At 35.1% G+C, this 13,212-nt stretch overlaps 1 protein-coding gene across 7 annotated transcripts in view; it reads right to left on the minus strand.

Moving 5' to 3' along the window:
- TANC2 (tetratricopeptide repeat, ankyrin repeat and coiled-coil containing 2) overlaps positions 1-13,212 on the minus strand; it is a 370,844-nt gene that overhangs the window by 100,109 nt on the left and 257,523 nt on the right. For all 7 annotated transcript variants that reach the window (XM_087947472.1, XM_087947477.1, XM_087947475.1 and 4 more), the window contains 4 exons: positions 12,903-13,166; positions 11,577-11,702; positions 4,914-5,195; positions 3,776-3,906 (listed from right to left, as the gene is read on the minus strand). In XM_087947472.1, coding sequence (XP_087803598.1) covers positions 3,776-3,906; positions 4,914-5,195; positions 11,577-11,702; positions 12,903-13,166 — 803 coding nt within the window. The remainder of the gene's footprint in view (positions 1-3,775; positions 3,907-4,913; positions 5,196-11,576; positions 11,703-12,902; positions 13,167-13,212) is intronic.

Raw genomic sequence — 13,212 nt, forward strand, 5'->3', positions numbered from 1 at the left:
TGATCTGTGGGTTTTGTTTTCCTCTCATTTATTTCTCTTGCTTTTCTCTAATGTCAGAGCTTCAAAGTATGTTAGGCAATTTCCGAAGCAGAATAAAAGTAGTCATATAAGTTATTGGCAACTATCATGTTTGTTTATATTTTGTATTTCTTAATCACCCATCTCCCTCACAGAAGGGCTCCGGACAGTGAGAGACGGGTTCTACATGTTAGAACAGTTAGCAACCAGATTATCATTAGAAGGTCAAAGGGGAATTGAGACAGGAAATTGGGTCCCTGTCAGCAGCAAGGCAACTGCACACACACACACACACATATATAGAATATAGAGTAATAAGGGCATACAAGAACAACTCAGAATAATTATTAATATAAGGTTAAAAACAGAATCCTAATTGCATTTTGTCAATTGCCTTTTTCTCAAATGACTAATCAATTATTCCAAGACTGAGGTGGCTAGTTCTCAACTGGCAAAAGGCAGCCATGGCTTCCTTCCCATGAAGGAAGAAAAAAAAAAGGCAAAATAGAGTTCCCTTCCCTATTAAAATTTCATAGGGAAACCTTTCTGTTCCTGATTGGCTTATTGGAAATTATTTTTCCCAGCCATACTAGACTCTCCCATGATCTAGATCCATTTACAAATGGTTAATAGCAATCAAAGACAAAAAGAGCAGGCTCTCATATTCCAGAAAAGATAAAAGGAGATAGAACTTCTCAGATTGGGCTTCTTGCAACCAATTCAATACTGCAGGGTCTGAATAAAGTGATTTGTTTTTGAATCAAAGTAAGAAAAACTATGGTTCCAATCAGTGGTGGGATTCAAAAATTTTTGCTACCGGTTCTGTGGGCTTGGCTTGGTGGTCACGTGACTGGATGGGCCTGGCTTGGTCATGTGACTGGATGGGCATGGCCAACTCGACATTACTCATGTTGAGGGGCACCTTGCCTCACCCTGCTTGCCTGGCCTCCCGAGCTCTTCTGGTCTTTGTCTATTAATTTGTCTACTATTACAGTGTCTGGTTGATTATCTAATGCCTGCCTGTCCTTCTGGATCCAAAAGTGCCACAGATTCTTATCTCTATTATTCTCCATGATCTTCTGTGGAAACTCCTTTTTCCTGGGATTATGCAGCTGCCTTTCTTCCCCAGAAAAAGCCATATTTTGTTTAAAGAATTGCAGACAAATGCATCCCTGTACACCATAGCAAAGCACAGTCCTATGATTATAATTTTCCTGCTTGTTCAAGACAAGTGGACGCACTTCATCTCATGCCGGCCACTCTGTTGCCCATTTGACCATTGCAGTGCTGTCCCACAGAGCTTTCCCCACCCACCATGGTCCAGATGTTCCAGCTCCTTCGCATTTCTCACTATTGTTCATGTGCAGGGAAACGAAAGTTTGTGTCGGGCTAAAAAAAAGTTCAATCAGTCAAGTCCAACTTCTCACAATCTTTTTCTTTTGCAAGAAGTTGGAATCGATTGAACTTTTTTTTTAAAAAAAAAACAGTCTTAGATTTAATTCCTTTTTTGTCCTTTTGTAATGTCCGTTGTTCTCTTTAAGCTGGCTTCCTCTTTGACTCCTCCCCCCAAGCTTTCTTTGTTCATCTGTGATCTGCATCGCCATTTCTAATTTTTCTGCCATAATGTTCCATAGTTCCAAGCTTTCTTTTATCATTCCCCTCACTCTTTCCAATTCTGATCTAAGTTCCTTGCATAGTTTTTTCATTTTGCTTTATTTCCTCTTTATCTTCTTTGATGTTTATATCCAATCAAATTGTCCTGTAGTTTATTAAAACCAGTGTCTTTTTACTTTAATCTTTACCAACAATGTCCATTATTCTTTGTTTTCTAATATTAGTCCTTCTAGCTCTTTTTCAGTCAGTCCCAAAATAGTATCTTCACATATTCTTTTACTGTAGCATTTCATATATGTCTACTACATATGATAATAAGTACCTGGGATCTGATTACACTTCCAACATTTGGCGGACATATTGTTAAACATTTTTGCTAATCTTGCTGGTGGCAAATTCCATCTATAAAACATTTTATAAAGATTTCCCTTATATGCAGTAGCCATTGTCAGTTTATAATTCCTATCCCAAAGTTTTTGCCATTTATCTAATTCTATAGTATAGTTTGCTAATTCTATAGTATAGTATAATTCTATAGTATAGTTTGCTCATACTATCATTGTTTCTTTTACTTGATCATCTTCCATTTTAAAGCTTAATAAATAATTATATATATTTTATCAGTTTTTCATCTGTCCCTAATAACATCTTACTAAGTGTTGTTGATACTTTATAAAAAACCCATGTTTTTGCATCTTTCTTGTATCTCGATTGTATTTGCAAGTGTGGCCACCAAGCTAAGTCCACCCATTGATTTTGTAATTCCTGTCTAATTTTAAGTTCCCGTTCTCATTCAGAATCTCTTTATAAAATACAATTTTTCCACATTAGTAAGATTTGGATCTATCAATGCTTCTGTTGTAGAAAGCCAGACTCCTATAGTTGTGATTTAATTTTCCCCATACTAAAAGTAAACATTCCTCACATAATGTCTTTGAAAATATCTATGTGCAGTATTCCTTCCATACCATAAAAAGCATGCCATCCTAATTAAAGATCATGTCCCTCCAATAATAGTAATCTTCTATGCCTCAAATTTATCCATTCTTTTACCCATGTAAGTACAGATGCCTGATAATATAGCTCTCAATCCAATAGCCCAAACCCTCACTGCCTCTAGACTACTGTAACATTTTCAATTTTATTCTTGCTTTTTTCCCTTGCCAGATATATTTCAAATTTGTTTTATTTAATTCTTCAAAATACTTTTTCTCTAGTATTATCGGTACTGTTTGAAATAAGAAAAGCAAATTTGGTAATATATTCATTTTTATGCTAGCTATTCTCCCAATCATTGAGAATTGTAAATTCTCCCCTTTATCCAAGTCCAACTTAATTTGTTACATTAACTTTGTGTAGTTATCTTCTTTAATTGTTGCATATGTTGCTGTTACAGAGATTCCTAAATATTTCATATATTTTTTTACTATCTGAAGGTCTATTTTCTTTGTCAGTTCATTTCTCTGTTTCTGTAAGGTTTTTTGCTATTATTTTAGTTTTTTCTTTGTTTATTTTCAATCTTGCAACTTCTCCATATTCCTCAATTTTCCCTATCAATATCTGGCCAGTTTCTAATGGTTCTTCTAGTATAAAAATTAGGTCATTTGCAAATGCTTGAAGTTTGCATTTTTCTTTTTTTTATTTCCATTCATTTTATTTCTGGATCCTGTCTAATATATCTAGTTAACACTTAATGTGTTATATATAAATATTAATACTAACAGCAAAAACTTTATAATGGCTTAATATATATCTTTCCTGATATTGAAGAACCATTTTGAGTAGTTATGAGGATTATGCCATATATATGTAACAATATATGCCTTTAGATTGGGGGGGGGGGGTTTCATTGTATCTATATGTACATTTGTGTGAAGAATCTAACAGAAGGAAAGTTTCTAAATAAGAAGAAATTGTGCATATGTCCATGTGTGTGAAGAAATTGTTTTTGGTAGCTATGTGTGTATATATTAAAATATATGCTTTCAAAGGCCCTGTCTGGCATCTGTTTTGTTTTTGTATAATTTGCTTAAAGTATATTAGCAACTTCCCTTACCACATTTGGCACCATGAAAGCAGATTCAGATTTTAATTCTTGAATACAGAATGAAAAGAAAACATTTAATGAAATATCATTTTATACCTGAGCAGCAAGTCTTCGCATAGCTTCTTCTTGGCGTCTGCGCATTTCTGGAGTTCCAGGACAACTCCCACTGGTAATGGAGGGGTGAGCAGAGGGTTGAGTAAGGGAAAGTTCTCGATTTGCATCAACATCTGCAATGTAGATGAATAGGAACAGATTAGAGTTTATCAGGTCTCTTAAGGATACAGTGTTGAATGGCAATGCTCATGGTTAAATTCAGTGAAGGGATTTCCAGAAAATTCCTAAATTTAGGAAGGGCAAAAAAGCCTAAAATTATTCAACATATATGGATAGAAATATGAATTAGCATAAGGAATCGTGTGAGTTTTTAAGAAGAGATTGGATAGCCATTTGCTTGGAATGCTACAGGGTCTCCTATTCCTGCTTGGGCAGTGAGTTTGACTAGAATACCAATGTCCCTTCCAACTCTGTTATTTTGTTATTCTGAATTGTGAAAAAAGAATTTGCTCTGGATTCTTCTTCTATAACCCATATTTAAAAAGATTAGTCTCTGAAAGGTCACATACCATTTAATTACTCTGAATGATTTTTTTTTAAAAAAATACTATTTTGTAAACTTTTATCTTAGACAGCAAGAGAAAAACAAATTACATTAACAGATTTAAAAACTGCATTTCAAAATAAAAGTCTATTTAAAATAATATAAAGAAAGAACAAATTATCCTGATACAAGCCAAAAGCAAGAAGTAAATATAGAAACATAGAAGGGGAATGATGCAAATCAAAATATCGTTACATAAAATCAGGACAGATTGCAATGCTGACACAGCCTGCTATAAATGAAATAATACTTCTCCCTAAAGCCTTATTATTTGAATTTATTTGGGGTGGATACTATGATTTCATTGAATTTATCCTCATTGTATAAGCCTGGCATTTAACTGTTTCAATTAAATTAATTCACAACCATGCACAGCCATAAATGAACTTATTTCAACCTGCACTGTAATAAAACTAAAGTTGAAATATTTACTGAAAATATGAATATGAAGTTTACATAGTAGAGAACTGAAAAATGAACAGCAATTTTTTACATTTTCAATGTCCCAATTTTTGTGCAATAATACTTTTTCATATAATATGCAATTTTTATACAGGAACCTAATGGTTCACTTACGTTTTGGGGAAGCATGAGGGCTGTCTGAAGCAATCTGCCTCATGCGTGTGCCATGACAGCTCAGTGCAACCAGCCTAGAGATGATTGCTGTCTTGCCAAAGCCAATATTTCCAACTATCACTACACCTCTGTTCACATTGGCATCGGTACTCTGTAAATGTACATCAATCTCCTGGAACACCCAATCCCGGCCAACAAACACGGACTCTGTGGTGATGCTAGGTACCTCAAAAAGCAGTGGTTTCAAAGAGATGTCGGGAGGTCTGTAAGGCGCAAAACGAACTGCAAAGGAATAAAAAAGACATTCAGCATTCCACAACAAATTACTAGCAAGGGAAGTATAAAGTTTCTTGTCTCAAAAGGAAATTGGACTGTTTTATTTTTTTTCCTGAAGAACAAAAACATTTTTTGTTCTTTTTCCTCAAGGGGAAAAAAATAGTTCAGCTGCCTTTCAAAAAGCACTTTTGAGACAACTATGACCTGAGAATATGCACAAATACATAAATCAATATAATTTTCAAACACATATTCCTAGAGAAAACCTATATGGTCCCTGAGAGATTATACTGACTTTATGGCTTACAATTAACCTTACTATCAATTGATTTTACTAACTGTGATAATCCTGTTCTATTTAGATGAAGAAAAATAAGAAATTGAAAGAAGGCTAAAAATAAAATATTTTGAAAATATTACTTTTCTTATTTCCTCTGTTTTCAATCAGAGATTAAAGGAACAAATGTGGAAATTCCCCTGATATAATTTTGTATATTCAATACACTAACTGCAGTGTTTCATAATGTAGAAATGCTTCAATACCAAAAATTAGCACATGAATGAATTTGTTCTTGTTGCAGCTTTCCATCTATTTTAGAATTCAATAGTTCTTATAAGTTTCAATATATTGAATCATTCAACGAGTTTCTTAAAAACAGCAGGAATTAATTGGAGGCACAACCCCAGTCTTTTTTTTATAATGGAAAATGTAAAATGCTCCTTTTTTGCATTAGAGAAGTGCATTTATTCATTTTATTATTTGATAATTCACAAAATTATTTACAAATACTAATGTTCTAAATAATGCCAGCTTGTAACTTGACTCATTTTTATAATGATAGCTGGGAAGAATATTGTTTTATCCTCCCAGACTCATCATTACTAATTGAAAATACTGGAATTGGGTATATCTAATTTAATGAAAAGAAGGACTGGGGAGACATGATAGCAGTGTTCCAATATCTCGGGGGTTGCCTCAAAGAAGAGGAAGTCAAGCTATTATCCAACAGGACAAGAAGCAATGGGTAGAAACTAATCAAGGAGAGAAGCAATCTAGAACTAAGGAGAAATTTCTTGACAGTTAGAACAATTAATCAGTGGAACAACTTCCCTCCAGAAGTTGTGAATGCTCCAACACTGGAAGTTTTTAAGATTAACCATTAAATATTTGTCTGAAATGGTATAGGGTTTCCTGCCCCATGCCGAATTTACCCTTGCTGGAACACTTGCTGCGGTTGCTCTGTAGCTCTGCTTAGACAGCACTCCCTTATTTGGGCAGGCTGTCTGACAGGTTTTTCAGTCAGGGAGCCCTCAATTTGAACTTGAGCGATCTCTCCTTCAGCTGTTTAGTGCAAAGCCGCTCAGCGCTATTCCTGGCTCCAAATCGCCGTCCGTGCTCTGGCTGTTTAGCGCTCCCTTAAAACGGGCTGCCCAGCCGGCAAAAGTCTCTTCGCTGCTCCCAAATGCCCTTTCTAGGCCTTTGGGAGCGATATCTGAGAAATTGCAAGCTATGGAATTCTGCTTGAAAAGCCAATAGGCAAATACCGAGCTGTCTGGAAATTGGAGTAAACACCCAGGCTGTTTGAAAAAAACTGTGGTGCTTTTGGTCCCTTAAGGACTGTTGTGTGGTTAGTCCAAAATAAAAAAAAATCTAAAAGTGCCAATACTCCTTTATCAATAAAATGTAGAGGAGCAATCCAGTAGCCGTCTACCTCTGCCGAAACTGAATAGAAGAACTGGGGATGGTGGCCCAGAAGGGGTGTGTCTTCAGTTTTTTTCTATTCAGTCTATAGCCGAACAGAGCTGAATACATCCCATGCACGGATCCTGTCAAAACCATTCTGGAGAAGAGGGTTGCACTAAAAGACCCCAAGGTTCCTTCTCTTCTCTTCTCTTCTCTTCTCTTCTCTTCTCTTCTCTTCTCTTCTCTTCTCTTCTCTTCTCTTCTCTTCTCTTCTCTTCTCCTCTCCTCTCCTCTCCTCTCCTCTCCTCTCCTCTATTGTATTCTATTCTTTTGTATTCTATTCTGTTGTATTCTATTCTGTTGTATTCTATTGTATTGTATTCTACTGTATTGTATTGTATTCTATTTTTCTCTGTTATTACAGATCAAATCCAACAAGAAGAGGATATTTGAAATGAATGCACCAGTTCTGGGAAGAACAACATTCAGAATCCGAAATAACAGAACAGAAGCGATCAGATTAATATTGATTTATAATATGAAATAAAGTATTAACATAAGCAGAATTGGAAGAACTACAAAGTTCTACCCGGGACAAAGAAATCAGAGCCTTGTCAAAAGTAACTCAGATTATAAAGGCAAAGCAGGGGGAGTTGGCAGTAAAGGAATCCAGTAGAGATATAGAATTGTTTTCATTTGGAAACCAAGCACTTTCTTGTCTACTTCAGAAAGAACTAAGTCCTCTAACTAAAGCTTTGCTGGCTGAGGAACATTGGGAGTTGAAGTCCACAAGTCTTAAAGTTGCCAATGTTGGAGACCCCTGATCTAGAACATCACAAAAAGATCAGTATAAGACTGTCTGAAGCTTGTTCCAAAAATACAGCTAGCATAAACATTAGAAGGTGTAAATGCTGCAGTATTAAGCAATAAGCACCAACTCATTGCAAGAAAGAAAACTAATGTACAGCACACTGCAGTTATAATTGAATAACTGGGATTCAAAAATCAACAAAGAAGAAAAAAAGCTAAGCAGTGTGCTACCAAAATGGAAACTTAGACTGGAAAATAAGATCAGCAAGTTGAGATTAGATGCAAACAAGCTAGAACACATGAAAGAAAGAAGCTAAAGAACAAGAAGATCAAAGGACATCTAATCAAGAAATATCACTTAGCAACAAGGAAGATTAAGCAAGGTCTGTAAATAATAAAGCAGCAAATAACAAAGCTTGAATTGCAAATTATAGGCCAAAACTTTAATTTCAATCCAATCAAAAATGTTTCTAACAATCCATCAATGGAGAAACTGCAATGAATTAGTCAGTACCTGACAAGGAAGAAACAGTGCAGTTCTGGACATAGATATGGGATAATCCAAAGAAATACAATAAGGACGCAGAATAAAGTTTAAAGGAGGTAGATAAGAATAAAAAAGAAGCTGAAATGAAAGAACTAGTAGTAACAACAGAAATGGTATAGAAAAGAGCAAGGAAGATCAAGAATTGGTCAGCACCAGGTGAAGATGCACTGCATGGTTTTTGGTTGAAATATCTAAATCACTTGTTGCTAAGCAGTTTTACAACATATTATAAGGTGAAATTGAAGAATGGCCAACATCTGGCAGATAATGAAAAATCCAGCAAAAGGGACAGCACCAGACAACTACAGGCCAATTACCTGTTTACTAACAACTTTCAAATTGTTAACTGGTGTGGTACCTGATACAGCATCTAGTTGAAAACAATGTCTTTTCACCTGAGCAGAAAGGAAACTGCCCAATAGCAGAGGAAAAATAGATCCACTCCTAATTGACAAGAAGATTTTGGAAAACAGCAAGAGAAGACCAACCTAAATATAGCATGGATTGACTACAAAAAGGCATTCAACTTTCTGCCACATAACTGGATAATCAAGGGCCTAGAAATAACAGGAATCAGTAGAAACATCAAAAGCTCTGTGAAAAGACTGATGACACAGTAGAAGACACACTTTCAGGTCAATTGTGAGAGACTGGGAGAGGTTAATATCAAGAGAGGAATGTTCCAAAAAGATTGACTATCGCCACTACTATTTGTCATTGCATTGATTACTCAGTCAACAATACTAAATAACTCAGACCAAGACTATCAAATATCAAAAAACCTCTGCCAGATTATCCTACCTCCTTTATATGGATGATCTGAAGCTGTTTAGAAAAACACCATTTGAAAAAGAATCACTGCTTCAACATTATCCATGTATATAGCAAAGATACAATGGAGTTTGGTGTGAACAAATGTACCATATTCACCATTAAACAGAAAAATATAGTGAAAATGTAAGGAATCAAGATGCCCTATGAAAATAATATAAAATCTGGATGAAGATGATAACTACAAAAAAAACTGAGTATCCAGTTTTTTAAAGTCCAAACTCAATGGAGAAAATACCATCAATGCAGTCAATGCCTGGGCAATTCCAGTCATTAGATACACAGTTGGAGTAGTTGACTGGACTCAAGCAGAACTAAAAGCTATGGATAGGAAGAGGAGAAAAATAATGACAATGAATCATGCCCTTCATCTTTGTAGAGAAATTGACAGATTCTACCTACCAAGGAAAATATGTGGGTGTGGAATGTTGCAAGTTCATCAGATAGTTGGGGGGTGGGGAGGACAAAAAAAGGACTTTGGAAGAATATCTAAAGGACAATGAAGAAGATGCACTGAAATTAGTATACCGGGAAGGCTTACTGACTACTGAACAAAGTGGCCTACAAGAAAGACCAAATGAAGAATACAATGGAGAAATGGTAAGATAAAGTACTACATGGTCAGTACATTTAAAAAGATAGCAGGGAAAGCAGATAATGACAAAACTTGGCAATGGCTAAAAGCAGGAAAGTTGAAGAACGGGACCAAGACCAGTTGCATAAGACCAGTCTTAAAAACAAATGCATACAAAATCAGAATTGAGAAGACAACAACAGACAGTAAGTGCTGTGCATGCAAAGAAGCTGAAGAAGCTGTGAATCACTTGGTAAGTTACTGCAAGAAGATTGCACAGACTGACTATAAGCAATGGCATGACAAAGTAGCAACAATAGTGCACTGGAAAATCTGAAAGAAATATCACTTGTCTGCAAACAAGAACTGGTGGGATCATAAAATTGAAAAGTCATAGAAAATGAGGAAGCTAAAGTGCTCTAGACACCCCAGATTTAACAATTGTTGATCAAAACAAAAATGTCTGATATTGGATATGGCAGTACCCGGCAGAATAGAAGAGAAAGAACTGGAGAAGATAAAAAAATACAAACACATAGAAATAAAATGACTAGCAAAGCAAAGATAGTATCTAATAGTAATAGGAGTCTTGGGTGCAACCCCAAAACAACTGGAGCATCACTTGAACATCATTTAACATCAAATTCACCATCAGTCAATTGCAAAAGGTGGATTTACATCTTCTGATGATATCTGCAATATCATTAAACATCCAGATTTGCCCATCTCATGTCCTTGGAAAGGACTTGATAGGTAAACAGAAATGCCACACCCAGTCTGAACATCTGGTTGATTGTGCAACGAATCATAACAATCTTACTCTAGTGGAAATGTTTACTGAAGATTAATTCCTTTAGGAATCTCCCTGCATAACAGAAATATTCTCTCATCTCAGAACAAGCAGTAGCTGTGTCTCTAAAAGAAAAAGACTACTGCCCCAACCTAGCCCTAACCCTAACATATTTTATATTCTTTTACAGTAGTTCCTACCTAATCCAGAAAAGGAGCAAAGGAAACTGGAATCTAAGTCATAGGAACTGTGAGTCAGAATCTGAAGGATTTGATTTCATCTTTCAACCTCAGTTTCTCCATTTCAGTATCCTGCTTACTGTTTATTATGTTTTTATTTACTCACATTTCTGTGCCATTCTAATCTGAAGACTCTGAACCACTTTCAATTTACTAACAGTGTTGTTGTTGTTAGTTGTGAAGTCGTGTCTGACTAACCGTGACCCTATGGACAACATTCCTCCAGGCCTTCCTGTCCTCTACAACCTTCTGGAATCCATTTAAGCTCATGCCTACTGCTTCAGTGACTCCATCCAGCCACCTCATTCTCTGTTCTATTACCCTCAATCTTCCCCAGCATTAGGCTCTTCTCCAGTGAGTTCTTCCTACTCATTAGGTGGCCAAAGTATTTGAGGTTCATCTTCAGGATTTGGCCTTCTAAAGAGCAATCAGAGTTGATCTCCTCTAGGACTGACTGGTTTGACCGCCTTGCAGTCCAAGGGACTTGCAGGAGTCTTCTCCAGCACCATAGTTCAAAGGCCTCAATTCTTTAGCGCTCAGCCTTTCTTATGGTCCAACTTTCACAGCCATACATTGCAACTGGGAAAACCACAGAATGGGATTTAAAATCATGCACCATCAAGAACAACAAACACCACAACTTGTTTTTCCCATATAGCACACAGATCTCAGCTGTAATTTAACATTCCATTTCTTCCCCAAATGCCCTCTGGAGATGGATCGACAATAATGATTATATTTTATATTAAGGGTACTAAATTCAGTTTTCAGTATTTATTAAGATAGTTTGGTGAGGAGATTGCTGCTACAACTCACAGTGGAAGAGCATATTTCAAAAATAATGTTTTTTAAATCTGTATTGGTAAAGGAGCTGATAAAAGACTTAATATACATGAATCATATGATCTCAACCTCTTAGATCCTGTTGTGTACGAGTACCAGCCATACTCTGACGAGGCATCCTGAGAGACGTTCGTAGAGGAGCATGCCTTTGTTCATCCAAGTAAGCTAGATCTTCCAAATGGGCTGAGCTGGTGGCTGTCCATAAAAAATAATCAGATATATTCATAAATATATTATTGAAAGTATAAATTAAGACCCTTAAATCTGATACTAAATATTGTCATTATTTTGATTATAGTTCTAATTATGCAATTCTTATTTGTAAAATTTTGTAAATTACAAACTCTGTTTTCTTTAAAACATTTATATTCATTCATTTCAATTCCTTAATTTCAGTGGAACTTAGATGATTCTCCCTTATATATAATGTAATATAAAGATATTACATTTCTGGATTATATTTTCTTAAACAAAAAAGACAAATATTTAAAAACAGAGAATTAAAATCTAGCCAAATAATAACTGAGAAAAGGAAAAAACCAGAGCTAATTGTTTATCTTAAATAAAAAAAATTAAACATTCTGTTTTAATACCTTTCTCCAGAAAAAATACTAATTTATTAAAGAAAACATTAACTTAGATAATAAATAGGAACTAAATTTGAGTTTTGATCCACTATAAGGTAAGAAGAAGATAGTTTTCTTTCTTTTATTCAAATAGGCATTAAGCTACTGAAATTCTTTATACTTCAAACTTGTCTGGAAGGAGATGGGGAGATTTTAAAATCTATTTCTCTTCTTTTATTTCTTTTTATCCTTTTTTCTTTCCTTTTTACTATTTTTCCTAGTGTGCATTAATATTTATCTTTGTAAACATTAATAAAATGATTATTTGAAAATGAAGTGAATTCCAGATGGTAGAATAACTATCAGAGAAATAATTGGTTTCCATTTTTTCACAAGATCACCAAGTTTTAAGTCTAAAATAGTTAATTAAGAGTGTCTCTCTCTTATCACTAATATAAACTTTACAGGCTTATATGGCTGCCACCTGAAGCTTTCATGGATTGCAGTATCAATACAGGATTGCTAAGGTTGTGTTATCGAACTAGTTCTGATATTACCAGCAATGGAGCTTTGCTTTTATTAATTAATTAATTAATTGGTCATATTTTTATACCACCCATCTCCCTCGAAGAGGGACAAGCAAAACTTTGATACAAACAAAAAATCTTGAAACCAGCAATCAAAATGATAGAATAAGATAGAATAACTTATAAAATGTAAGTATAAACCTATACAAACCTATACTTGAATATAAACCTATACCAACCTGTACTTTGTCCAACCATTTTACAAAGAAAATTAATTATAATCTTCTGGATGAGATTCTTACCTGCTACAGAATTGGGCCGTGGCATGAGATAGAGTGGAATGGATTGTACTGATTGGGATAAAACAGTATCTAGATTCCGATCAGGGATCTTATTCAAACTGTATGTAGAAGCTGTCATGTTTTCATCCACTCTATATAAACAGGAGTCTATACTGGATTTTTGAGATTGCCAAGGCTTCAGGTTTCCTCCAGATCCTAATTCCTTACTGCTTTCCCCTCCATATTTAGCACGATCCACATTTTCAGAATAACTTGTCAATGTTGCTGCAATGAACAATAAAAGACAACGAGTAACAAAAAAACATTTCAT

This window comes from Notechis scutatus, chromosome Z (assembly GCF_049901735.1).
Source record: "Notechis scutatus isolate UNSWTSFEM ecotype Mainland chromosome Z, rNotScu1.2, whole genome shotgun sequence".
Lineage (NCBI taxonomy): Eukaryota > Metazoa > Chordata > Lepidosauria > Squamata > Elapidae > Notechis > Notechis scutatus.